Source organism: Tricharina praecox (assembly GCF_024521635.1).
Source record: "Tricharina praecox strain CBS 144465 chromosome Unknown BZA05scaffold_1, whole genome shotgun sequence".
NCBI lineage: Eukaryota > Fungi > Ascomycota > Pezizomycetes > Pezizales > Pyronemataceae > Tricharina > Tricharina praecox.
The window spans coordinates 803,333-830,294 of NW_026250403.1; the positions used below are offsets into that span (position 1 = coordinate 803,333).

A 26,962-nucleotide genomic window follows, 5' to 3' on the forward strand; every position below is an offset into this window, starting at 1 on the left:
CTCACGGTTGGTGGTGGCGCAGCAGTCGAACCGGCAACCGAGCCGGCCGGGGAGGGAGGCACAATGGCCGTGGGAGGAAACTTCATCCGTACCATGTATCTACACACGGGCGGAGCTTTCGTTTAGGCTGTAGTTAGGTATAGAGTACCAAGAATCTAGATATTATCGTAGTAATAGCTGTGATGATGGAGTTTGGAGGTTTTGTATCTTCATACTCAAGCCACCTGCTTGAGAAGTGGCACGAACGACACACTTGGAGCTCTGGGAGCTCGACGCTCCAGGAACCACAGAGTGCAACTGGTAGCTGCCACGCTGCCACGCTGCCACGCTTCCACGTGCATCCGTCTTCCCTGTGAACGGTGGCCATTTCCCGTAGGCCGTTGCCGAAGTTACCCGGCCAGACAGGCACAGCGAAGCTAACCCGCATCGAGCAGCTCTTCGGATCTGCGCTGTGTGCCTGTCTTCGATCCTCCGGATGTATGCTATGTACCAGGAGCTGCCAATAAGTGGTGCCCCACCTCCATTACGAAGCATGAGCACTAATCTATATCAGGAATGCACTAAACCAGATACAATTAAATGAGTGAGTGGTTGTGACCAAGTTGTATGGGGGAAAAACTGGTGAGGCAGCACTTACCCTTACACCCGAGTACATATGCAATAGGTATCTGCAGAGAAGAGGAAAGGACATGGCCATCGAGTAGCCGCATCACCAGAGAAAATAAAAGCACCGTAAAACAAGGCGACAGTTTCCTTGTCGTTGAAGTTATAGCTTCATCAGTCCCTAATTCCCAATTCCCAATCATCATAACCCCCCACGCCCCCCGTCCCATCCGATCCCATAGCCTCCCTAAGCCAAACCGAAATGAAGAAAACCATAATAAAACACACAACCATTATGTAAAGAAACATGAAAAAAAGAGATCTTATGCAATTCTTTTCCCTCTAAGCATGGTATCATGGTCCCCAAATTCATATCAAACATCATTAAAATCAAAGTAAGAGAAACAAAAAAGCCCCTAAACCCCCACCAAGAAACCCGTATGAGAAAAGGAAGTCTATGATTTAGTCCTTCCTGACGTATTCCCTTCGGAACTTATCGTCGATGCTGACGAGGTAGAAGGTGCCCTTGGTGATGGTGTCGACGGAGCCGCTGGGGGTGTAGCTCTTCTTTCCGTGGGCGTTGTGGCGGAGCTCGCACATCTGAATGATTGGTTAGCACGTGTAACGAAGATGCTCGTCGGAGATGCAAAGGGAACTTACGGAGTCGTAGACCTCGGGGGCCACGATGTTTCTTGCGGCAAGTCTCTCGGTTAGGTTCAACTTGTCTTGGAAATCTTTGGTGGAGCCTTTGACGGTCATCGAGAAGAGAGAGCTGGCGAGGCCACTGCCGTAGGAGAATAGACCCACCCTCTTGCCCTGGAGAGTCTCGGAGTCGACATTCTTGAGGAGAGCGCAGAGGCCCGAGTACACACTTGCGGTGTACATGTTTCCGCAGTTAGTAGGGACCTCAATGCTGGGCTGGACACGCTCGGCGAAGCGCTTCTTGGAGAGACCGACGAAGGTCTTCTCAATGTTGCGGTCTGCGAGCGAGGTCTCGTAATCGATGTCACGCATCTCCTCGGGAACAGAGCCGAACTGCTCGGAGGTGGGCGAGGCGACGTAGTCGTTGTACAGCATACGGGCGTAGGACTTGGCAACGAGCTTGCAGGTGGGGGCGTGGAAGAGCAGGTAGTCGAATCGGTCGAGACCCTCGGCAGGTGCGCCGTTGACTCCGTTGGAACCGTTGGCTGTCCGGTTGGCGGCAAGAGTGGCAACGCGCTTGTTGTATGCCTTGTAGCACGCGTCGACGGCCTCGGTGTAGCAGCGGATGGAGAAGTGGCCATCGACAACGGGGTACTCGCTGGTCAGGTCGGGCTTGTAGAAGTCGTAGGCGTGGGCCATGTAGCTTCCCCTCTTGCCAGGCTCGAAGACGAGCGGGGCGTCGGGTCCGATGAGCATGGCAACGGCTCCAGCACCTCCGGTTGGGCGTGCGGCACCCTTGGCGTAGAGAGCAATGTCACCGGCAACGACAATTGCATCACGGCCGTCCCAGGCGGAGGACTCGACCCAGTTGATGGCGTTGAAGAGGGCGTTGGTGCCTCCGTAGCAGGCATTGAGAGTGTCGACACCCTCGACATTGGTGTTCTTGCCGAAGAGCTTCATGAGGACCGACTTGACGGACTTGGACTTGTCCAAGATGGTCTCGGTGCCGACCTCGAGGCGTCCGATCGAGTCGGTGTCGATGCTGTATTTCTCGATGAGGGACTGGGTGACGGTCAGGGCCATCGAGTAGATGTCTAGTAGCACAATCAGCGTCTGCGGTCATTCGATCCGGGACTGCCAGGCGTCTCGGCCTGTCCCGAGTGGAATGGACCCTACACACCCTCACGGTCATCACAGAAGGCCATCTTGGTCTGGCCAAGGCCGATGGTGTACTTTCCGGTGGAGACACCATCGAACTTCTCGAGCTCAGATTGCTCAACGCACTGAAAGCTGGTTAGCCACCTGTTTGAACATTCTGCGGTGGTTCCGGGCGGGAGGTGCAATTCGGAGGCAGAGCTAAAGGGTGGTTGGGCAGGCCTCAAAGGGGTTGCATACCTGGTTGGGGAAGTAGATCTCAATGGCCTTGATGCCAATGTTCTCAGGACGGGCAGACATGGTTGGAGAGGTTAGGGTGCGTGTAGGGAGAAGATTGATAGTTTTGAGGATCGCGTCGTGAGGAAGCTAAAGGACTCGTGAATTGGACAATGGAAGGCGTGGGAAACAACGACGATACGAGCTGGTGAGAAGAGAAGGAGAAGGAGGAGAGTTCGGGTGACGGCGAGATTTAGCAGGAAGCAGCCAAAGGCGGACGGGAGAGGGGCAGCACGAGCACTTTATGGAGGCGAGTTGGGGGGGTTGATTGATGAGGTTGGGGGAGGGCCGATAGTTCGCAGTGGCTTGGGTTTAGTGGGAAATTGGCTTTCGATTTCGGGAAGGCGTCGTGTTCAACACCACGTCCGAAAACCGCTTGCACAACCCAGAACCGATGACCTGCTCCCAACCAACAAACAGCTGTCAACGCGGATGTGCTGGGTGCTGTCCGGACGATCCTTGAGAGGTTGGTTGGTTGAGGAGGATCGGGGAGGGGGTGGATGCTATTCGCAACTCTGGCCTACTCTACTGAGGGCTTGTGAGCTTCGAGTTGAGTTCGCTTCTTTTCCTGAGCGTTTTTGTTGCGAACCACCATCCCGAAGACTCCGCACGTGCGCACGAGGGGGGCGGCGAGATATGGCACCGAGAGGAGGAGCCAGGGGGCGCCAAAGGCGGCCTGCTGTTGTTGAGGTGATGCTTGTTTAGCATTGTTTACCGTCTCGCCATCTCCGTTGCCATTGCGCCCCTTGCCTTCGTTGCGCCATACCGCTAAGATAAATAATCGTAAGCTCTTTGATGCAGCAATGAGCATCTTATCGTCTTGGCAACGTCAGGGTCGCTTCGCATCAAGTGGGATGTACTCTTCCTCTTCTTACTGGATGGGGTGTTCCGCTTCGGACTGCTGAACGGGAAATGTCCAGCGGCGGGTGGAGACTTGTGGGGGAAAAGAAAAAAAAGAGAAAGAGCTGTCCGAACGACAACAACAACAAGTGACAACTCCATTAGCTCGAGACAGACTGCCGGGCACCACGGCCATCAACCAGACCTGACCAGCACCATAGTCCATGGACACTTCTCTCTGCTGCTCTCCGCTGCACGCATAAGTATCATGTACCCAAGTAGCCACGACTCCATCCCTCGGATCGGCCAATGGCGAACTTGCATCTTCCGCCGTTCTATACATACTCTAGATGCATCACCGATTCCATGCAACCGATTCCTCCGGTGTAAAGAGTGTCCTCTGGCTACATATCCTTCACCACCGGGGGGAAAAAGTCACTCTACGTACGAACACAGGTACATAGAGTATGTATCATCACGGTCACTTTGCACATCTATAGAGCACTCTATGTAGTAGAGCGATTGTTTCTGCAAGGATAGGGACCTGACACCTATGCAGGTTCACGCCCATCGTTCTTTTTCGCTCTGCGTCCCCCTATGTATCGGCTAGGTACTCTAAGGGAACCGGAGTCGAGTGCAAACAGCTGCCCATGCCCACCGCCGCCGCTTGCACACACCCTACGGGAATCTATCTCAACCTCTGCAAGACCTTGAGCAGGTCTCCCAGAACACCCATAGCGGTGACATCTGCGCCGGCACTGTGAAGGGAATCATATCGATCAGCAAAGGGCTTTTGCAACCAAAGCAAGGGAAGGAACGCAGGTGGAGTTTTACCCCGCTCCTTGAACGATGAGCGGATTGTTGCCGTATCTCTCGGTGTAGAAACTGATGATGTTGTCGCTGCCCTTCAGCCCAGCGATCGAACTACCCTTGTTGAAGCTAAGATGTCGTGAAGAAATTTTATCAGATTTTTTCTCGCACTTATCAGATCCGCACCGACCCGACCAGGGATGAACCTTGGCACGTGGGGGGGGGGGGGGGGGGTGTAGATAGATGCATGTGGCGGGGTGAGTGAGAAACCACTTACGTCTCCAACCCCACTTTCACCTCCTTCGTTTCAACGTTCAAGCTACCGACGTATCGTACGACAGCCCCCTTTGCCTCGGCTTCCTCCTTGATCTTGGTCATGTCGCCATCGAACTCTCCAAGGCCACCAAGGAACTCGTCCGCGCTCTTGGCCGACTCCAGAGGTCCCGGAATGAGCGACTGAATGGGGAACGAAGTTGGTGACTCGACCTCCAATCCGCAGAGACGCGCAAGAATCGTGAGCTTCCTGGCCACATCGAGACCATTGAGGTCATCGCGGGGGTCTGGCTCCTGTATAGTAGTAGTGAACCGTCAGCGTCCCCCGCACCCAGCAAATCACTCGCACGGGTGACAAACAGTGTAGCCAAGCTGCTGTGCTTCCTTGACACAGGCGGCGAAGCCCTTTCCACCGTTGTTACCGTCTAGAGGTGCAAAGCTGTTGAACAGGAAGCTCATGGTTCCCGAGAAGATGCCCTCGATCGTTTTGATGCGGTCACCGGTCTCCACAAGCTCCTTGAGGGTGCTCAGTACTGGCAGACCAGCACCAACGGTGGCCTCGTGGAAAACATAACCACCCTTGGGGTTGCCTCCGTTTGCGGCGGCCGCGTAGATATCCTTCCACAGGCTGATGTTGCCCGAGAAGCCCTTCTTGTTGGGAGTCACGATGTGGATTCCGTTGGAGAGGAAAAGCGGGTAGGACGTAGCCAGGGACTCATCGGAAGTGTTGTCGACGAGGATCACAGGGCCGGGGGCCGCCTTAAGGAACTCCAGTGTCTGGGTGGGGTACGAGAGCGGGGACGTGCTGGACGAGGCAAGCTCCTCGGACCACTTGCTAAGGTCCAACGGCGCGTAGTTCTGCGAGACCAATGCCTTGCTCGAACGCGAGATAAGGATGGTGGCGAGCGATGCAGATGGGTTCCGGGCGATGTAGCCTGCAAGCTGCGAGATGAAGGCTTTCCCGACACCACCAGCACCTATGCAAACAATCCAATCATCAGCACCCACCCACCCCGCCATCAACTGCAAGATCGATCCACTAAGCGGGGAAAGCACAGACCGATGATAGCGACGTGTACGTTAGACATTTTGCGAGAAGACTGTGTATTTTTGCGATGGTAGTTAGCCAATTGAGTTTCGAGATCGATGCGATGGAGCTGCGAGGGCGGGGTAAAAATTCTGAGATTTTTTTGACATTGCCCTCAGCCCTACGAGGGGTACCGATTTTTAGCCCCGTTTCTTCTATGACCTACCCCACACTCTCGCTCCGCGTGCGCCATGTGGGAGGGACACTGGGACACAAGTATAATCTGATCCGATCACGCGAGCGAGCGAGCTTCACACCCTCATCGTCCAATAAAATTTATATGGCTCTCCCACGATTGATTGCGAGTGATGATGTTCCGCCCACAGTTGAACCTCCCCCCACCACCCACAGCCTCCGCCCGCGTCTGTAGCGCCAAAGAGCGATTGCCGAAATTCCCGAATGGCAAAACTGTCCAGCCCCTGTAGTTATGTAGATGCAACATCAGCCGTATCCATCTCGGTAGTTGCCATAGTATATAGCGTCATACGCGTGTCCCACTGTCCCTAGCCTCCTCCCCGCGCCCGCGCCCGCGTTCCCTTCCCACCGTCACCGTCACCGTCACCGTCACCGTCACCGTCACCGTCACCGTCACCGTCACCGTCACCTCACCTCACACGATCGCTCGCTCGCTCGCAGACTCGCGAAAATGTCGCTGCTATCGCTATCCCTAGACCCAGCCGATATCTGCGCACGCCTGCTGCACGCTTTCCAGGTCTTTGAGTCTTGGACCGTCCGCATCGCCGTATGCCCTCCTCCACATCCTCTTCCTCCTGCCTATCTCAAACCAGGATGACAGACTGATTAACGTGGGAGTACGCAGTTCGCGATCGGAATGTTCCTCATCTTTCCCGGATTGCTCTACGTGCTCTACGACTGCCTCCTCTACGTCGTGAGGTCGCTCGTGTACACGGGTGCCACTGCTAAGGCGGCTCGGGGGCCGGACGGGAGGGGGAGGGGGAGGGGGAGTGTTGCGAGCTTGAGCGACGGAGAGGATGGGGAGGACGACGAGGAGGATGAGAAGAAGGAAAAGCAGGTGACGGCGGCGGCGTGATCGATACCCCTTTGCATCATTGGTTCGGGCTTTTGGGAGGGCATGGGAGAGGGGGGGGAGGGGCTGAGTGGTGGGGCGTTTTTTATGACTTTACTTGATGTTACGATGCGATGATACCATAGTTATGTGGCAGGCGCCTGTGCGCCCGCGTGTGTGCGTGTGTGTGTACTTATGCCGGGAGATGTAGAGTACATGCGATGAGCTTTTTTGTTTGTATCTGTCGTAGATCCGCTCATGATCATGTTAGGCTGGAGTAAGGTCTTGCTTGCAAGACCGGAGATAATCCTACTGTGATGTCGCTTGGTGCTGGAAAGCACAGCGAAGGGATGGCGGCCTTCCCGGCAATTCTCGAGCCGGATCGACATACAAATTCTTCGGAGTCCGGCTGACTGCGCGTCCGAGAGAGAGAGAGAATAGACCGCATCCAGATCACTTCCCGTCTGTCCTCTAACCCAGGCCCGTAACTAATCCGTGCTGTCGGGACTCCCACTCACATGCCCACTGCCCGACCAGAAGCAGCGTCCACCCGCCGCCATCGGCGGCTAAATAAGGTTCCACTTGCATCTTGGCAGCAGCGTCTGTGGCGGCAATTTCAGCCCTAGGCACACCGGCCCTGTGATTGCACGTCGACTGTCGACTGTCGACATCCGTTTGCGTGCGTGCATCTACCAGTGGGGGCGTACGCCGTACGGATCAGATGGGATCCTCGGGAATGCGAATGGGAAGGTGGGTTGAGAGGTCTGGGCTCTCGGTACCTAATGTACCACCACCCACCACGACCACGACTACGATTACCACGTGCTTGCCACCGTCATACGACTCCTGTGCGAATTTCGCGTGTTTGTAGATACCGTACCTACCGCCTTCGTTTGAAGGGTAGGTAAGATGAACTATGCGGGGTTCGATGCCCGACCTGCCTGCCTGCGCATGTGGAGTGGAATCGAAACTTGCAATTACCGGCATGCAGTTGCCGCGAAAGGGAATGCCGGCTTGAAGGATTACATATGGCCAGTGCTTGTATGTAACTGAGCATGTATGAAGTAGCAAACGGGAAAGGCGACGAGTAAAAAATAAAATAAAAAAAGGTCGGAAAATGCACAAAAAAAGAAGAATGCCCTTCACTCATCCCCACAGGCAAGTACTAGCTCCCTGAGCTCCCTATCTCTGACCCAATCGACGCCGCTGGCGACGACGACGGCCTGCGCAACGTTCCTGGTGACCTCCCACATTATCTTCGCATCCTTGAGCTCCTTCTCTGCAGCGATGTGATCCTCTCCTCGGAATTTCGCATTCTCCGCGTCGCGCTGCGCAGACAGCAGCAGCAGTCGGTCTGCCATCTCCTTGTTCCGCAGCTGCGCGTCCACTATCGCCCGCCCACTGCTGACCAAAGAGTCCTGCGTGCGTATCAGCATCTGCGAAATGTTCGCGTGCGTCTCCGCCAGGGCATCGCGGCGCGCAAGGAGTGGCAAGAGCGCTCTGTGATGCATGTCAGTACCGATCACCATTCATCCACCCATCCTGTGGGGCTTCCAAACAGAAATGCATACCTCTGCCGAGCCGTAGTAGCAGCATCGGGGTGTATCGCCTTCAACAGCGGGCCGGTAACAAGTGTGGCCTCGACCGCCGCCTCCTTGAGCCGTCTGTTCGCCTGAGCCTCCGCCAGCTCCCTCTCCAGGAGCTCAATCTGCTGCTGCTCGATATCGTCTACCGTCCACCCGTCCATCAGCACTTCATCCATTCATCCATCCATCACCCACTCCACCCCGCCCCGCCCCCCCACCATTCCAACCGACCCCCACCAAAGGTGACAATTCCCCCAAAACCAGCAAGGGTCGCCCACAGAAAGGATGAATCCATAGATAGACCGATAAACCGATAGACCGATAGATATACATACCCGTGCCAGTGCCAGTGCCAGTGCCAGTGGCTCCTGCCGCCCCCGCCCTCGCCGCTGCCAGCTCCGCCTCCAGCGTCCGACGCTGCAACGTGACGTTCAGCAGCTTATCATGCAACGCGAGGAGCTGCTGTTCGCGGTCACTCAACAGCAGCGACAACGACGTCGACGTCGACGCTAGACTGCCGGTGTTCCCCCCAGCGCCCGCTCCCCCCGCACCCCCAAGCACCGAAAAGCCGACTGGGTGCGATTGCGTCGAGAAGAGCAGTGCTAGGCTCGTCGCGCGCAGCTGGTCCATCTTGACTTGACTGCGTGCTTGTCTGCGTGCTTGTCTGCTGGTTGTTTGTGTGAAAGACACGTCGGTTGGATTGCGGCGGGTAGTTATTTAGGTATGTAGGGTCGGACAGGGGAGGAGTAGGTAGGGACCACCGGTAGTGTAGTGCAGTGTAGTTACATAGAGTACATGGTAGACATTCAGATCGTCAAAGAAACAAACCATGCACAGGTAACAAGTACTCTACTCTACTTACCTAGTACGGTACATACCGTAGTGTACAGCCTGTACAGTCGTATCCGGACGACGAACGACCAACTACCGTAACGGAGAATTAGAGCCCCTCACTCACGACTCACGAGGGCACTTCTTTTAACTTTACGGTATTGAAGAAATGAAAGTTTTGCCGTTCTCAGCAGCCTGCCAAAGCTTTGGTTAGGCGCACATACTATGAAATATTGCTGGATTGGGCTGTCGCACCGCGCTAACAGGGATCCTCACATGTTCAATGTCCAATGTTCCATAAACTCCGTCTCAAGCTCATGGACACTGGACACTGGTCTTCCTCCCGCCCTCCCCCCACCTACAGACTCCCACGTCTACAAGCGCCATACACCTTCGGGCTTGTACAATTACCCAGGGTGAGCCTTGAGGTCGAGGGGGTCTCCGGAGATTCCGACGCCGGCTCGACGGAATCCTCCCCTCCCATTCACTCCACAAAGTAACAACTACCTATCCCAGTTCGAAGTAACTATGATACAACCCCTGCGGAGTGGGGCATATGGAGTGGGGCATAAAACCGTCGGGACCCGGAAAGAGGGTATGTATGGTATGGTATGTATGATTTCGTCGGACGAAACTAGGCAGCCAGGCTCCAGCAGCTGTGTGTAAGCCGTGCTCCCAGCTGTAAGCTGTACATAAGTAAGCTGTAAGCTGTAAAGTAGAGTAGGCAGATCGAATCGAAGGCAGATCGAAGGCACGAAAAAAAGGTGAGGCCAGGTCAGGTCGTTGGTCAAGTCAAGGGCCGGCAAAGGCAGGCAAAGGCAAGGGCAGGCAAGGGCAAGGGCAATGAACGACAGTGAATGAATGAATGAACGATGCAAATGCAAATGCAACTGCAACTGCAATGCAGGTGCGGCTGCTAAACAAACCCTCGACGCAACGCTTGCTTGGCGTGTTCCCCCCAACCTTGCGGACATAGCCGTGGGAACCACACTCACCATCTAAACACCCACTGACTGAACGGGAGCTCACATTTAAATAGTTGATGGAAGCGTAAGGAAGCCGCCTGCTGCCGTCCTTTTAAATACAAGCAGCGTGTTGTGGCCGCTCTGCTCTGATGTAGATAAGTCCTCAGCAGCATACCCTGTTCTAATCCCATTACTTTTCATTCGCTTTATCAATCAAGGCTCCCGCAATTGTAAACATCCTCCCCAACCCTCCACACAACTACAAATGCCGCCGTACAAACAAAGGGACCGTCATGGCCGTCATAGGAGACATTTAAACAGAATCCAGCCCTCACGAAAACAATCTCCACAAATGCAATAACCCACCTGGCGAGTATTAAGGTATGTGTAACTAAGCGCGCTCTGTAGCAGAACCCCCCCGAGTCTTCGTCGCTCGAAATGCACTAAACTCCTGTCTCCCCAGAACCCAGATGCTAAAAAGACTATGAAAGAAAAGAATAGGAACGAAAAATGATCCGCAATTGCCTAGTAATAGAATCCAGTCGAGAATCCATGTGAAGCCGGAAAGCAAAAGAAAGAAAGTAAGAACCATACGCTAACGCCAACCAGAAACCCCCTCAAGAACGTCGCATTGTATTGCGACCTGTGAACCATGGAGTCCCACACCGAAGGATTTCAAAGGTCCTCCGAATCACGCCTCACTGGTACTGTAGCCAGACTCGGTGCTCTTCGTTGGCTTCCTGTTTGCCTTACGCCAGCTACCTTTCTGGCTTCCGGAACTCCTATGCTGCGCCTGCGGGGCCTCCTCTTTTATAGCGGAAGAGACGGTATTTGAGGGGCTCGAGTTTTCGGTTAAACCCTGATCCTCCTTGCCAGAATTTCTCGTACCGCCCTTGGTAGCTGGATTGGTCCTTGCCTTGTGCTTGGTTAAGCGTCCGACGTTCTCCGGATGGGCAACAGTTGACAGCGGGCCTCCTTCATTCCCAGGGTCCAGACAAGTAGCATTTTGCTTGTAACTGTTAGAGCGAAGACGACGTTTTCCTTTACCAACGATATCATTCGTGGCACCAGCTTTTCCCTCTCCCTCTCCGTCGATCGGGCTGGATGGTTCGTCCTCCGTCGCGGAGGAAGAAGAGGTGAGACCTGGGACGAGTAGTTCGGCCCCACTGGCTTCTGCACTTGAGCCCTGCTTAACACCCAGGTTGTCATCATGCCCCCCCGACCTCATTTTGTGGCTTCTCCGGCGAGTGCGTCGGCGCCGTTTTTTCGTGTCCTGAGGATTATCAATGTCCGGATCGACATTCTCCATATCTTCGTGGCCGGTCTCCGGATACTCATGCCGATCGGTTATCGTTTCAGTGCTCGGAATCTCCGGTGAAGGGTAGTCTAAGTTGAATGCCGGCTCAACTGGTGTAAGTCTCGTATCTGTCTCCACCTGGATGGCTTGCGGTATCTCAGAGGATGGTTCCTCTTTTGTCACGATCGGAACCTCCAAAGCATCGCCTGAGTGCGTTTCATTGGAAGGGACTGTGCTAGGAGCCTCCACAGCTAGGACTTGACTCTCAGAAGTGGCCTGGGGAGGTGTCCAATCGTGCGCAATGATGGAAAGCCTCTTCGGAACAAACTCTTTTGCGTCCGGCTTCAACACTGATGATGACGATCCTGTCTTTGCGGAAGAATCCACATTCTCCGGCGTCACAACTGGTGCCTGCACTGGTGAGGCATTCTTCAGGATTCCATGGTTTGGCGCCGATATACGGGGGTTCTGCAAGGGGTGGAACTGGTATTCGGGATACCACACGGTTCTTCCAGGGAGGCTGAATGTAACCGCCGGGCGTGAAGACGCCGCTCGCTTAGATGATTCCGGGATTTCAATCTGTCTGGAAGATGAATCTTCACCATTTTTTGGAGCGTTGTCGGAATGGAGCGGGTCGAAAAGATCCTCGAGCAAGCGGGGTTCCTTCGATTCCGATTTCGGCACAGATTCGTCGCGGTTACTCTGCGTTGACCAGAGCTGAAAGTACTTTCCTTCAAACTGCATCAGCTCCTCATGAGTTCCTTTCTCGATGATCTTGCCCTCCTTGATGACAACTATGAGATCCGCGCCCATTATCGTCGAAAGGCGATGCCTATATTCCTGTAAGCTGCTGATCATAGATATTTGGAGCCAGCACTCACGCCACAATAAACATCGTCCGATCTGTGCCGAGTTTCCTCAGGGCCCCCTGGATCTGGCGTTCGGTTTCCATATCAATCATACTCGTCGCCTCATCCAGCAAGATGATCTTGGGGTTCTTCAGAATAGCTCTAGCTATCGAAACCTGTTTGAGTGGCGTCAGCCTTAGAGTTACGCTAGGAAAGATCAGCTGTGGAGTGCAGACTGTCTTATATAAGGCGCTGTGTGGTGCGCAAGAGGGACTTACTCTCTGCAATTCGCCGCCGGAAAGCTTTACGCCACGCTCGCCAACCTTGGAGTTGTAAGCATCCGGAAAAGTGAGGATCTTCTCGTGAATCGAGGCTGCGCGACACGCCTCGTACACATCTAGTTCGGACTTGTCAGTCATCGTTCCGTTTTATTCCTAAGCACCATCTCACCTTCGTCTGTGGCATCAAAGTTGGCATATTTGATGTTGTTCATAATCGTGTCATTGAACAATTGTGGGTCCTAATCGTGTCAGTACTTATGTCTAGCAAACTGACGGCTAACTAACCTGAGGCACAACCCCAATGTGCTCGCGCAGACTTGATAGTTTGATATCCCGGATATCGTGGCCGTCGATTTTGATAGCGCCAGAGGCGACGTCGTAGAAGCGGAAGAGGAGCTTCAAGCATGTTGTCTTTCCCCCACCGGTTTCCCCCACAAATGCCACCGATTTACCCGCTGGTACATGGAGACTGACATCCGTAATCGCGGGTTTTCTAGAGTCATACGAGAAGCAAACGTTCTCAAAGTCGATCGTCCCTTCCAGTTTATCCAGCACCAACGCACGCGGGTCATCCCGAACCGCTGACTCTGTCTGGAAGAGCTCCAACAGGCGCTCCGCATCGAGCATTTGAGTCTGAACCCTCCGATAGAAGTTTGCGAAGAAGGATAGCGGGGCGGATAACTGAGCCCAGTACGACAGCAGAGTCACAAAGCTGCCGACTGGCTGCACTCCTGTGGTGACTTGATAGACAGCATAGAAGCAGGCAGCAAGGAGCCCCACCATGAAGATGAGACTCTGGCCCACATTGAGAACCGAGATCCCAATGAGCCATTTGCGCTCAGCTTTCTGGTAAAGGTTGATAGCTGTCATAATTGATCTCGTCAGCACCCATGATACGACGCTAGGGACACCGGAATGAAGTACCTCCACGAAAACGGTTCTGCTCGTAACTGATTCGGTTGAAGTACTGGAGCACGTTAGATCCTCTACAACTAACTATAGCTGGAGCAGCGGGACTTACGCTGACGGTGGCCCACGACGACACTGTTTCGATCAAGATGCTGACTTCATTTTTTCCTGCCTGCACTAATGTGAGTTTAGAATCTTCATAACTCTCGAGAGATCGTGACTGACATTATTAAGTTCCCTTCTCGTGCTGTTCCTCGCAATACTCAATTTGAATGTAGCGTAAAGGTACACCACCATGACGGAACCGACAATCAATGCCATATAGGTGCCGAAAACGATGAAGAAGTACGCGAAGGCAACAAGGAGATCCGCAAGCATCGGAAAAACCTGAAAGAGGATTGTTTCGACGAATCCATTAACCGCACGGCCTTGCGCTATCGAACTCCAAACATCACCGGTCTGCTTGTTGCTGTGAAAGTCATACGAAAGAGACATGACGTGGTTGTAAGCAGCGCCAGTCAGGGAACGATACGAGTATTGTTCGATCGGCATCCAGAGGAAGTTTTGCAGGGCCTCAACGCCGGAAGCCGAATCCAGCCATCGCAATGCGACATAAAATGTCAACTGCACCCATGGGATACGACCTGCAGTACCAGTTAGCACAAGTGTACATTCCAGCAAGTCCGATCACGGCCCCCCAGTCCATATCCGATTCACCAGCCCACTCTATCCATATGCAATGGGCCCCACGGGTCCGCGTGGTGTGTCCACCCGGACTGTGGTGCGTGATCCAGGCCGGAAAAGTGGCCTAAAGGTCTGAGAAATTGTGAGGCTTACCACCGGCATCCATCAAGGAGTTGGTGACCACACCGAGTTGATGTGGGACCAGAACGTTCAGACCTCTTCCAGCAAGCAAGCATAACCCCACGAGGAACATGGTGAATTGCAGCCACCGGTCGCCTTGCGGCCAGACATAGGGCCAAAAAATCTGCGATAATCACTGCTGTCAGAAGAATCCTGCGTGTCCACCGGGCCCTCCCTGATACTGACCGAAAACGACTTTGCGTACGCCCACCAACTTCCACTCTCCTCTATCTTCTTCAGCATCCTCTCCTTAGCTTTTCTCATTGCTTCGGCCTCGCCATCGTCAGCCACGCCATCGGAATCCGACACCGATCCGTAAATAGAAGGCGAAGCCTGGCCGTCTTCCGAACAAAGCAAGCGAGCCGATTCCTCGCCAATGGGGTCGTCCGGATCCTGGCCCCAGACAGCCCACAGGCCTAGCGGCAAAACAAGGAACATCAGGAGCCGTGATCCTTCGACACAGAGTCTGGCAATCTCGAAATTATTGGGGGCCTTGTTTGTCGCGAGAGAGAGACCAAACAAGGAGACTTCGGCCACCATGGAAAGGAGCCATGAGCCATAGTATGGATACCAGGTGGGGTTCCGCGTGTCGAGCAAAACAAGCTCCATGGATCCCCACAGCATTATGGACATCAAAAGGTAAACCTGGGACAGGGTCAGCCCAACGCCGCAAAGCTCAGTCGTGCTACCTCGGGTACACACCACATTATCTGACGAACTCCACCATCCACTCTCGGCCAAGGAGCGCAGGCACATCAACGCCGCTTCGCCAACCTGCAAAAATCCAAAACTTGTCAGTCGAGAGCGCCAAACAAATATATATGTTCCCAATATCTTGGGACGAATGGAAAGCACTCACATAGCTCACAATGACTGCCAATTGCAGCATGATGAACAATCGTTTCCGATGATCTCTCTGGGGTGCGGTCCGACTTGCGAGGGTGCACATAGTGATAACCTGGGATCCGACGAACCAGACAAGAAATGCAGAAGGATACACATAGTGTATGAGGCGGATGACGTCGAAGACGGCATTCGTAGGAGAAAGTGCAGCCATAGCGAAGATACCGGGGGTGGGTTGGTAAAAGGAGGGGAACCAACTACCGCAGTAACTTCGACAGTGACGGTGTCTGAGAGGGATGAAAGGGAAGAGCTGAGCTGAGGGACTCAGAGCGAAATATGTTGTTGTGTATCGACTTTTCGAAGATGCGGATTAGTAAAGAGATGGTACAAGGGTAGTAGTAGGAAGTGAAGTATGCAGCATGAAGCAGAGGCTATTTTAGGGGGGAGGGGGTGAGTGTTGCAGCAGTGCAGTTGTGGCTGATATTGAATTGACAACAGCCGATAGATCGTAAAACGAGAGACCGAAGCGAAGATGAAGCGGATGAGGGAGAGGGAAGGGATGGTTACTTACTTACGTAGGGACGTGCTCGGACGGGCTTTAACAGCAACGGAGGCAGCCGAGAACAATGCTAGGATGGAGAGGGAAGGGAGAGTGAGAGAGTGAGAGAGTGTGTGGGGGGAGGGGGAGAGGAGGGGGAGGGAGAGAGGGAGATCGTCAGGGCAAGTTGGAAGCTGGCGGAGTAGCTCGAGTTGCGAAGAGCAGAGCAGATCAGTACAGGAACGAACGAATGGGGAAGGGGAGGGTCAAAGGAAGGAAAGCCTGAAGTGGCAGCAGCAACAACAGCTTCAACACAGTGCAGCGAGCTGCCGGAATATCAAAGAGTCCAGGTGAGTTGATCGACGCAATGGAACAGAAATGCTGAATACGCTCGGGACGGATATGCTAACTACGTACGATGGCAGGCAGGTATGGCGAGGCAGGAGGCTGGATGCAACGAATGCAACGAATGCAACCCTGAGGAGCAGCACTGTCGAGTCTCGACGGCCAAACAATTATAGAATAAAAATAAAACAACACCCGGCGGCAGGGAAGAATTCGATGCGGCAGCGGCAGTCTGGCAGCATGCACTCAACACCAGTACCAGTACGGTCCACCGGCCACCAAATGGGACGAAACGGCGGAGAGAGGGGCAAAATAAAAGGAAGCGTCCCGGAGGCAAACAGAAAACAGAAAACAAACGAAGAAACGAAGAAACGTGCGGCTCAGCACTGGGCTCGATTGGCGGCGGCTGGCTTGCTGGCTGGCTTGCTGGCTGTTCGGGCTCGCTTTTGCGGGTGCGGAAAACGGTTCACTCGCTTGCTCCAGACATCTACTATACTGCGGCCGATGTGCACCACCCACCGATCGATCTCCGGCAACAGAGACACAAAGGGCAGAACAGGCAACAGGCAACAGGCAACAGGCAACAGGCAACAGGCAACAAGCAGCAGGCAGCAGGCAGCAGGCAACGATACCGCCGTGATGGATGGTGATGCCGAATATTGGCGATGGTTGCTGGCGAGGAGGAGGAGGAAGAGGAGGGAAGAGGGAGAGGATGATTACGCTGAGGGCTGGCGAGCTTGGAATGCAAATTCGACGGCCCGGCGCAGGGTGGATCGTCCTCTTCCCTTTTGACTGCGCACAGAAATTGGTCCGTTGGGTCGCTTTACTCATCTCGCTCCATGATCCATGGCAACAACGAATGCGCCAACACCATTGGCAATCAACAGATTAATCAATCACTACAACGATGGCACCAATATAGCTAACGTCCACACCCAACACCGTAATCAACTCGACACGCACCTGTCCATCCTAACCAACCATACGCCACCACCACCACCACCACCACCAACACCACTACAACAGCCCAGAACTCAGAGCATGGAGCCCGGAGCCCAACGATGAATGACCTCACCTCCACCGCCAGAATCATCACCGGCATCATCCACAACACCGTCTCTTGTCGGACACCAAGACTCACTATGGAACGAATCGCATGTGGGCTGGTGTGTGGGAAAGGAACGGAGAGCAATGGCAAATTACCTACACACCTCTTACGTCCGTACCAGCCAGCCAGTCCTTGGGTCAGCTAGTCAGTCAGTCCTCCAGCTAGCCAGCCAGCCAGCGCCGGACAGACACGAATGAGCGAGCTGGCCGACTGACAGATAAACGGAAGGCGAGCTCCTGGCGATGCCCATCGCCAACAACAGCAAGAAAACCAGGCAGGTTGGAGCCCGTATCGTCAGAGTTGGTGCCCATCTTTCTCCATCGTAGGTACCTCACCGCCTACACGCTTTCAAGCAATCCAACTAGAACTGATATCCTCCCTAGGCCCCCAACCTAATCCCCCAACACTCGTTTCATCGACCAATACGAAGGCTGGCCGGCCAAGGTGGTGTCCAGAATATCGAAATATCTCATGGGTACATGCCGTCGTACATAGCACTACCGCCGCCGTGGATTCTCACTCTCCGGGTGATCTGATCCTCACTGTCGGCAATCTGCTGTAAGCACACCAGCACTCCGTCGACCGTCGACCCTCGGCCCTCGACTCTGCTCCTTCCCTCCCTCCATCCCTCCCTCCCTCTCTCCTTCCGCCACACAACACCCCACCCCTCCCCACCCCCCACTCGTCCCATCCACTCCTCGCCCTTTCCTTTTCCAACATGCCGCGAAAAGAAAAAAAGAAAAAGGGTGTGCCAAGCTGACATCTTTCAAGTGCACATCCACACGTACACACTTGCTTAGGTACGTATATCCATCCACATGTGTCCATTTTCTCCGGCATTCATTTTTGCCTTTCCGCCGTACACGTCAGTCAGGTCGAGTCGGTGTCTTCAGAAAGGACAGGACAGGACTCGCCCATCCCCCCTCCCCCTTCCCCAAAGGGACCGGCTGCATCAAGGCTCCGCACCCACGCCCTCAGGCCAGCTCTGCCAATATTCGCCGTCCGCAATCAATCTTCGCGGACCCTATTCGGGCTCGCACCTCACACCTTTAAGGCTCTTTTGGAAGTCGCTTGTTGCGCATTTCCCGGCGTACCACTTGCCATTGGTTACCAAACACCCAGAACCCTGGTGATTTGTCGGTGTGGACCTTCTGGTCAGCGGCGCACGGACACCTACTCACACTACCTTGTCCCAGGAAGAGGACCAACTCCCCCCCCTCCCCCCTCCCCCCCTCCCTCCTCATTCCACACCAATTCGGGTCCATCCTGGAAAGTATCTACATTTTCCCCAGACCCATACACGCACCTGCCAGCAGGATTCCGAGATGCAACTGTCAAACGGAATGTCACCGCCCGTCCGTCCCGTCGCTGACGACTGCACTCCACAGCAAAGCTGGTGCCGGTACATCGAAAAAGTTCTCGGATTACGGACGGCCACTTTGTTTAACTGCCATGTACACGGTAGTACACGCAAACCGACCGGCGACCGCTCATCAGCATCATCAATCAGCAGATAATAAAAGGCCCGGGAACCGGATACTTCACCTTGCATAATGCAATGGGCCAATACTCTCCCATATCAGGGCAGGCATCATCACCACTGGCTGGCAGGCGCTCCATTCAAGCCCGGCAGTGGGACGGAATCCAGTCTATGTCCGTATGCACCTTGGGGTTCCGGGTGGTTTCACTGCAGTATTTATCCCGGGAGGAGCATCATTAGCTTGCACGTATTTGTGTAGTGTGTGGTGGCCAATTCAAGGGAGTCTGGTCCTGCGGGGTATGTGGGTAGGTTGGGGTTTTTTTTCGCAGTTATCTTGAAGCGTATCCCTTCCTTCTCGACTCGGCTTGCTGGACTGTGTTCCGATAGGCAACTTCTAATCGTGGCCTTCGGAAGGTAGGGGGCGGTATACCACGTCGATCATAACAACAGCGGCTGCGCGCTGCCGGTTGGGCGTGTAAACCAAAGGGACAACTTGGCCCTGGCCTGCACTCGACCGAGTGAGTATTTGTGATTTCCCGCCTGCATAAACGCGTCCATCCCACAGTTCTGAAAGGAGACATAGGTAAGTGCTTGGAATGGACCCGGATTCCCGGTCACTTGACAACGGGTTGCTTCCTCAAATGCACACGCACTTTGCATTCCAAGCCGGCAATAGCGCCTATTGCGCGGACTTGGCTGGACGGCGGGTTCCGACGCCGGGACTTTGTCTCTCTGGCCCTACTCAAGTACCTACCTGCCGGGGGCACACAGGCGGATCTACTGATTTCTCGCAAGAGATTTTCTCCGGAAGCGGTGGTGCTTCGTTTTTGATATGTGGGGGTGAAAATTAATGACAGCATTCCTCATGCTCAGTCAGACATTGAACCGCGTCTAGAGCTGACGGCGTTTGAGGAATGCTCGGAAGAGATTTCCATGCTTTCATGCTTGCTTCTTCCATCCTTGCTTGGCATACCTTCCGCTCTCTACTGCGACTGCGCGGTTTGCAGCTATCGGTAGCTCACACATCAGGAAGTAACTTCCCCATTGATCGATGTTCTCTCGCCCAAAAAAGAAAAACAAAAAGTGCAACATCGACTCTATTCTCGGTGGCTTTTTCGACAATTCCATCGACGATCTGTACTCGGCTTTCCGGTCTGGCCCCCATGATTCCGCACAACGATCGGCACTTGTTGGACCCAGGTCTCGGCAATCGTTTGATGTGCAGGTAGCTATGCGTCGGGAGTGGAGCTTCATAGTTTCTCGTTCATTCGTAATGTATATGTATGTACGTTACTTTACGCGGATCCGGGACGATAGATTGGAAATGGACCGCCTGCGCGGATTAATACCCAGCTTATGGTAATACGGGGTTAGGCGGGAGAGTATGTGGGTCTTGACGAAGAAGTGAAGTCGTGTTAAGGTTGGGCTTTTGGGAGCGGGCGTCGGGCGGCTCCAGCGATACGGATGTAGTGAAATGCCAAGAGTCGGTGCTGTGTTGCTGTTCCCGTAGATATTCAGGATAATATCGGATTGGGAGTCTATGACTCTACAGCCGGCTCCATCACGCGGCTCCATCACGATGCGTTGCCGTGAAATGCCAATGCCGGTACGTACAACCTCTGTATCTAAGTGTGTACATATACCGAAATGAAAACTTCCCCACGCCCTCCCCACCCTCCAACAAGGCTACTCCTTCTTCTTGAAAAAACTTGTCAACTTCGCCATGCCCCTGGTATTAACCTTTCCTAGCTCCCTGACGCCTCGACTAACATTCTTCTTCTTCTTCGCCTCGTCTTCCTCGGTCTTCCGTTTCTTCTCTGCCTTCGCATCGGAGGCTTCATCGTCATTCCCACGCTTCAGCGAGAAGTCTCCCGACCGGGCGGCGGCAGAGTCGAGGCGTAGCTGCTTGAGATGTGCTAGGTGTTCGTCCAGTATCGCGAAATCGTGGACAGAGGCGAGGTGCTCGGTGAGTGCTGTGGCTAGAGATGTGGGGAGGTATGTGCTGCCGAGGAATTGTGCAGATACGCGGAGGCGGAGGAGGTGTGTCATGGCGGCGTCTGGCTCCTCCTTCGGTGTATCCTCCATATCCCCCTCCTTCTTCTCATCGCTCTCCTTCTCCGCAGCTGTGGTCTCCTCCTCCTCGCCGCTCCGGGCCTCGAGCACCACCACAGACGCGGCAGTAACCGGCTTGACCAACGGCCTCCTCACAAACTCCTCCTCGAGACTCCTCGGCAGCGCCTGCGCCATAGCCTGACACTTCCTTGCCAGCACTCTCCGCGTTTTCTCCAAGCACAGGCGATACGCCTTTTCCCCGCCCGCATCGATAGCCGCACACACGGCGCGGACCCTGCGCTCAACGACGTTTCTCTGCGCGGCCAGCACGGCCGCCCACACCGCAGGCAGCTCATCGAGCAGGTCGTCGAGCGGGAGGAAATGCTTCTCGTCCGCCTTCGCGAGCAGGTGCGGGAGCAGCAGGAAGAGTGGGTCTAAGGGAGTGGAAATGTACAGGCTCCCGTCTGAGAGCGTGTACCCCGGCGACGGGTGTGTGAGGAGCCAGGACCGTGGCTGCGATGATGGAGGCGTGATCTTGGTCAGCTCGTGGAGGCCCGCGGAAGGGTGCAGGAGGTAGCGGGTCGGTGTGCTGGTACGCGGGTGGGGGAGCGTCAGGATTTTGGTTGGGGACGTGGAGGATGGCGTGGGCAGGATCGCTATTAGGGTCGGTGGGGGAGGCATTGGCGGTACTGCTGGTGGTGGTGCTGGTGGTGCTGGTGGTGCTGGCTGGGAAGGATAGTGATGGCGCGTGAACTGAGTGAGGAGACGTGTTTACGTCGGACGCGTTTGGGTCTAGGTACTCTAGAGTTGGTGTGGTTTTGGGTTTGTCGCGTAGATGGATGGGAAGGTTTCACGCGGGACCGCGCTGTGAAGAGTTTGTGTGTACGAACCCATGGAGAACAAACCGAGTGGTTACTGGACGTGGTCTCACTGCGCCCTGCCAACTTTTCCCCATCTCGAATCTCTGTAATTCTTCAGTAAATAGGCTTCCAATGGATTCATGATAGGAAGCCGTTGGTTATCTAAGCTTGTCGCCGTTCCTACACCCCTGCATTGTAGCATCCACTTCACTGTCTATCTGTCTGTCGTGTCATCGGTCATCCACCATCCTTCGTCCAACGTCGGTGCAAACAGAGCCAATCACCCAATCTTGTGATCGTGAGCCGAATACATAGAATAGCAACTATCTCGACTACAACAATAGCAACAACAGCAGCAGCAGCATCAACAGCCGAACAGCGGAAAGATTAGCAAGCACATGCCACTCGACGATGTCCAGCGCCGCCGCCTCCTCCAACAACAAAGGTAAGTGCCTAACCTCCGCGCGCCACTCCCCACGAGTGATTCCCAGCTCACTCGCCGCGACCCGTTTGCACAAACAGATATAGTGTGGCCACCACAAACCACACAAGATGTGCTGAACCTCACGCCTCGTAAGAACCGGCACAACTACACGATGTCGAACCCCCCGCTCTCGCCATCACCACTCCGACGCTCCTCGCAGCCCGCGCAATTGGACGGCGGACCCTCCAGCGGCGACGAAGAATCTACCGACGAGGACGAGGAGGTGCTGAAATTGAAGCTGCTAAGGATCGAGGCGAAGTTGAAACTCAAGCGGCTCGAGAAACAGAAAAAGAAGCGGGCGCTCGCGGCGGCGGTCGGAGGAGGTGGAGGGGGGAGAGGGAGGGCAGAGGAGAAGAAGGAAACCAAGTCGGCTGCTCCGGTCGTCGAAGTCCCCCTGTCGCCATCCGCGAGACGGTCGCTGGCAACGCATCCTCCTTCGCCGAAATCGCCGTCGAGGGTCCTACTCGGTATCGATAGGGGCCTTACCGGGAAAGATGTTTCGTTGCGTCGTGCGCCGCAGTATAGGAAGCAACCGGCACCCATTGCTAGAGCACCTTCCCCGACACGCCCCGCGAAAACATTCAGCCAGCGACTTGCGGAGGAGCGCTCGCGCGAGAATGAAAAGTTTGAGAAGCAGAAGAAGATTGCTCAGACGAGGAGTAAAGGGTTTGGGTTCGAGGCCGATGCGGAAGCGGGAGTGGGAGCGGCGGGAGGAGTGTCCACACAGGCGGCGCAGAGAGCTACACATTCGTTCACGTCTATCCTCTCCGGCTATGATCAGAACCAGCCGAATAATCGCCTCTCAAAATCATTCACGTTCACGGCCGGCGGTGGCTCCTCGCAGAATATAGGCCGCCCGGCCTCGCCTACCCGACCGTCGTCTGCCCCCCATGCTGCACCCGCACCGGAAGAATCTACCGATGAAGCAGGCTTCGATTCGTTTTCGGGCTTGCACCTGCTCCGGCGTGTCACCCCGCATCCTACGGTCTCTCGGTACTTGGCGCAGAAGACCATCTTCCAGCTGCCCGAGCTCCTCAAGACCATCGTCTCGCCAGACTACGAACCACCAGAGGTAGAAGGCGATTGGGTCGTTGTGGCGACCATCTGCTCCAAGTCGGATCCACGAAGTGTTGGCCAAAATACTGGCGCCAAAGACACCGGCAAGAAGTACATGGTGATGCAGCTGACGGACTTGAAGTGGGAGATTGAGCTCTTCCTCTTCGGCGCGGGCTTCGAACGTTTCTGGAAGCTCCCAGTCGGCACAGTCGTTGCCCTGCTAAATCCTGGCGTCATGAAGCCACGCAACAAGGACTCCGGCCGGTTTTCGCTCACCATATCCGACGACGCAGCCGACTGCCTCCTGGAAATCGGCTTCGCGCGGGACCTTGGCTTTTGCCGCTCCACTAAGCGCGACGGGAAGCAATGCGGCACATGGATCGACAAGCGCCACACCCACTTCTGCGCCTTCCACGTTGAGCAAACCGTCAAGAAGGCGCGCGTCTCCCGCGCCGAAGTCAACAGCATGACCAGCCTCTTCTCGCCGCCGAAAAAAGGCACCCTCAAGCCCCGGAAGTTCCTCAGCGCGCGCGGTGCAGGCGGCCGCGCAAAGGAACGCGACGACGGCCTCCTCCAAGAAGGTCCCATCGCCGACGTACCGCAGCGTCTCGGCGGCGCAGGCGGCAACATCTTTGTCGCTCCCGGCCGCTCCACCGCCGCCCTCCTCGACGACGAAGACTACCTTGCCAGCAACTTCTCGCGCGGCACCAAGGAGGACCGCCTTCACAAGCGTCTCGAGGACGGCAAGCGCGAGCGCGAGCTTACAAAACGCATAATCGAGTCCCAGGGTCGCGAGGGCGGCTTGGGCGCTCAGTACCTTCGCACCCGCATCGGAGACACAGCGAGCGATAAGGAACGGGCGGCTACCCGTGCCCGCGAGGCGGCGGATCGGAAACAAGTACCCATCCCACCCCCCGTCTCTCCCAGCACAACACTAACACCCAGAATAGGTATCGGAGTCCCTCTCATCGCTCCGCAACAACAGCGCCCGCGACATTCGACTATCGCCGATTAAGCGGAAGCGCGCAGGAACTATGGGCTCCGCCCCGGTGGTGAAGAAGACAAGGTTTGCGCCTGCGCCTACGCCGGTGCCGGTGCGGGCGAATGCCATTGATGATGATGATCTGGATATTGTCCATGAGTAAAATGATTGTGATGCGATACCCGGGGAGTTTTTTTTGGCGCTTTTATTTTCGAGAGAGGGAGAGGAATGGGGAGGGGGGGTGGGTGTATAAGTTTGAGTTTTGCCGGTTGTCTATAGATACTTCTTGGAATAGTGCTCGAGCCCAGGAGAAGGGGACGAGTATATGGTCATGCCATGTCACTCGGGTTGGCCGTCCTTTTGGATAGTTACTTGTTCGCAGTAGGTGCATGGATACGTCACTCGTTCCGTTCCCTTGAATAAAAGGATCCTTTCTATGATTGAAATCCTCTTCCGTGGTTGTGTTACTGAGCATACGTTTTTGAACTTGTGCAAAATGCACTCCAGTGTGTACCGCCTAGACATCTTGGATAAATTAAGTACCCGAACCTGTGTTTAGGACCTCGAGACGGTTTCGTGTAGATGAAGCCCCCCCACCCACCCACTACCACTACCACCACCACACACATGCGACCACTTTCTAATATCTGCAAAACAGCCGGCCCAAAACCTAGCCACAGCCTGTGATGTGTCTGTATTGCTCCAACTCGGGGTGATCAGCATGGTTTTAGATTAGCGATTACCTGGAGAAGTGAATGAGGAGGAGAGGTGTAAGACAGTATCTACATAAGAAGGAGTTTCTACTTTCTGACCGGTCGCTCGCTCGCTTGAATGCTTGATTACGGTAGTTATCCTTCACAGTGGTTTGAAGTTTCACGTTCATCGCGAGCACTTTGGATATAATGTTTCCACGTGTCGTGCAGTGCACAGTTCACGCCACAGCGCGCGGTAATAGGAGAGTACACTGTACGACTGGCTGTGCACAGTGCGAGTCCTGGATATAGAATTTCTGGCAAATGCACTCGTACCACGGTAGTGACGGGAGTTGCCCAGCACCTTGTACTTCACTCCCCACACCCCTCCCGAGTCCCCAGACGCCGTTCGAGTTTCAGTTTCAGTTCGCTCGACGATTCCTACAGATACGGAGTTACGCAAGCTACACAGGTACATACGTGAATGCGCCGGGTGCATTGACATGTCTCTCGCGAGGTCCACTGGACGTGCGCCTGGCACTTGCAGATCCCGGACGTGCCCTACATCATATGTGTACCGCCTACTAAACTTGTAGGACAGGGCAGGGGAGGAATACCTACATAGGATGAAACGGCGGTTCTGCACTTGCATTTGCACTTGTGCCCGTTACTCTATATCTAGTACTGTCACGTAGCTGAGGAAGGTATGTATGTGGCTAGGTAACTAGGTAAGACGGCGGGGGGCTATGTTTTCGAGATGTGGAGACAATCGCAACTGGAGTCTGGGGGAATGGAGGGGGGAGGGAGGCTTCGCGGATCCAAAACTCCCAAGACCCCAAGGCCCAAGACCCCAAGAGACCGCAGCATAGGCGGGTGGATAACTGACGGCGAAGGCGCTTGTATGTGAGCTGCAGCCCCACGAAATTATCGATCACCGGTTCAGGGCGAAATTAGCCGTTTCCTGTCTCCAAGATCCATCCAGGTGCGCCGTCGTCATGAAAGCAACAAATCCCCCCACCTCTCCCCTGTGCGACTCCATCCGTCCGTTCTTGCAAAATAAAACGTCAACGGATGTATCGCCTGTCACTTTATCATGTATATACTTAAATCCCGCCGGTAACTTGCGCTGCAGGCCGGGAGCATCTATTCATCGACTGTCTCTCATATCCGTCTCGGTATGTAGATAGTCGTGTGCAAGTGCAAGTGCTCGGTGTCGCAGGTAATCGGCATTGATGTCGAGAGCATGAGGGCTGGACAGTACCGTATGGCCGTGGTCTAATTGCCTCTGGTCAAATTCGAGAAAAACATCCCACTGCACATTGCCGACGTCTGGCTCTCGGTGATCACGGCGGCACTTAGTGCTATATATAATCGTGCCCTGACAGATGGGGGGAATGTGTCCGATCAGAGAATGTAAGAACTATAAACAGACGATGGAGATTGGAATTGACATTCCTCATTCAAGCGACCGAAAGCGAACCGCATTCCCAACTTCCAAGTCGTAGCCGGAACCATCTTGCGGGTTTCTTGATGGTTAATTGCTAAGGAAGATGGCTCCTGGGTAAGACGTCTTGGAGGCCTTCCAGCCCATGAGAAGGGAGAAAGCGGCGCCATCACGTCGTACATACTTGGTACTATAGGTACGAGTGACTAATTCACTTGAAACTCCTAGCAGCAGTAGTATTGCCTTTGCACTCCCCCCGCCATTCCAGTCGCAATCTGACTCGGCTTCTTCACAATATCCATCCTTCTGCTGCGTCCACCGCCGGGAATCGGGTGGGCAGATGGCCTATATGGGTTCCGCATTCACTCCTGCTCTTCCGCTGAGTCCTTCGTCCGTCATCGGGAACTTACTTCCCTAGCTTACCGCTGGACAAGTAACAAGTTCACCGCACCATGTCTGCGTTTCCTCCCACTCGGGCCATCACTTTTTGAAACAACATGCGCCGAGATAATAGCATATTGACGCGAGCGGGTCCGCGGCTCCTCAGTAAGTCTCCAAGGAAACTACACGATCCTCAAGAGATAAATAGAGTCTGACTCAGGTAGAGTGCAATGGTTTCTTGCGCCCCTCCCCGCCTCCTCTTCTTCTCGGGAGGACTGTCGAAGACTTTCTTGGGCGCAATCGACGGCTTATTGAAGTTGATGGATGGTCGGTCCTTATCAGCATCAGGTGCACAACACCTCAGCTGAAAGCTGAAGGAGGGATGATAGATCCCTCAATATTG

General features: G+C 54.6%; 7 protein-coding genes across 7 annotated transcripts; 2 read left to right on the forward strand and 5 right to left on the reverse strand.

Moving 5' to 3' along the window:
• Positions 1 to 1,033: 1,033 nt before the first annotated feature.
• On the reverse strand, positions 1,034 to 2,948 carry BZA05DRAFT_7747 (putative hydroxymethylglutaryl-CoA synthase). The gene is made up of 4 exons (XM_051488626.1): positions 2,641 to 2,948; positions 2,426 to 2,528; positions 1,264 to 2,339; positions 1,034 to 1,203 (listed from the first exon to the last, which is right to left on the reverse strand). The coding sequence occupies exons 1-4, from the start codon at positions 2,698 to 2,700 to the stop codon at positions 1,066 to 1,068; spliced, it is 1,377 nt and encodes a 458-aa protein (XP_051344169.1). The 5' UTR covers positions 2,701 to 2,948; the 3' UTR covers positions 1,034 to 1,065.
• A 911-nt stretch (positions 2,949 to 3,859) lies between these two features.
• BZA05DRAFT_345770 (homoserine dehydrogenase-domain-containing protein) lies at positions 3,860 to 5,941 on the reverse strand. Its single transcript, XM_051481178.1, has 5 exons — positions 5,660 to 5,941; positions 4,960 to 5,576; positions 4,604 to 4,893; positions 4,351 to 4,455; positions 3,860 to 4,274 (listed from the first exon to the last, which is right to left on the reverse strand). The coding sequence occupies exons 1-5, from the start codon at positions 5,685 to 5,687 to the stop codon at positions 4,205 to 4,207; spliced, it is 1,110 nt and encodes a 369-aa protein (XP_051344170.1). The 5' UTR covers positions 5,688 to 5,941; the 3' UTR covers positions 3,860 to 4,204.
• Positions 5,942 to 6,405: 464 nt separating this feature from the next.
• BZA05DRAFT_381668 (uncharacterized protein) lies at positions 6,406 to 6,785 on the forward strand. The gene has a single exon (XM_051482038.1). The coding sequence runs from the start codon at positions 6,519 to 6,521 to the stop codon at positions 6,735 to 6,737; it is 219 nt and encodes a 72-aa protein (XP_051344171.1). The 5' UTR covers positions 6,406 to 6,518; the 3' UTR covers positions 6,738 to 6,785.
• Positions 6,786 to 7,855: 1,070 nt separating this feature from the next.
• Positions 7,856 to 8,929, reverse strand: BZA05DRAFT_414354 (uncharacterized protein; the record flags this gene model as incomplete). Its single annotated transcript, XM_051485252.1, has 3 exons — positions 7,856 to 8,213; positions 8,285 to 8,465; positions 8,635 to 8,929. The coding sequence occupies 3 exons, from the start codon at positions 8,927 to 8,929 to the stop codon at positions 7,856 to 7,858; spliced, it is 834 nt and encodes a 277-aa protein (XP_051344172.1).
• Positions 8,930 to 10,786: 1,857 nt separating this feature from the next.
• On the reverse strand, positions 10,787 to 15,351 carry BZA05DRAFT_440214 (uncharacterized protein; the record flags this gene model as incomplete). The annotated part of the gene is made up of 12 exons (XM_051486583.1): positions 10,787 to 12,224; positions 12,274 to 12,416; positions 12,519 to 12,637; positions 12,691 to 12,760; positions 12,807 to 13,384; positions 13,446 to 13,488; positions 13,543 to 13,602; positions 13,656 to 14,074; positions 14,268 to 14,418; positions 14,481 to 14,939; positions 14,997 to 15,068; positions 15,154 to 15,351. The coding sequence occupies 12 exons, from the start codon at positions 15,349 to 15,351 to the stop codon at positions 10,787 to 10,789; spliced, it is 3,750 nt and encodes a 1,249-aa protein (XP_051344173.1).
• Positions 15,352 to 20,132: 4,781 nt separating this feature from the next.
• BZA05DRAFT_381759 (ribonuclease H2, subunit B) lies at positions 20,133 to 21,376 on the reverse strand. Its single transcript, XM_051482039.1, has one exon. It carries the CDS (start codon positions 21,339 to 21,341, stop codon positions 20,295 to 20,297), a length of 1,047 nt encoding a protein of 348 aa, XP_051344174.1. The 5' UTR covers positions 21,342 to 21,376; the 3' UTR covers positions 20,133 to 20,294.
• A 354-nt stretch (positions 21,377 to 21,730) lies between these two features.
• On the forward strand, positions 21,731 to 24,276 carry BZA05DRAFT_7943 (uncharacterized protein). The gene is made up of 3 exons (XM_051488642.1): positions 21,731 to 21,965; positions 22,043 to 23,958; positions 24,011 to 24,276. The coding sequence occupies exons 1-3, from the start codon at positions 21,932 to 21,934 to the stop codon at positions 24,203 to 24,205; spliced, it is 2,145 nt and encodes a 714-aa protein (XP_051344175.1). The 5' UTR covers positions 21,731 to 21,931; the 3' UTR covers positions 24,206 to 24,276.
• Positions 24,277 to 26,962: the final 2,686 nt, after the last annotated feature.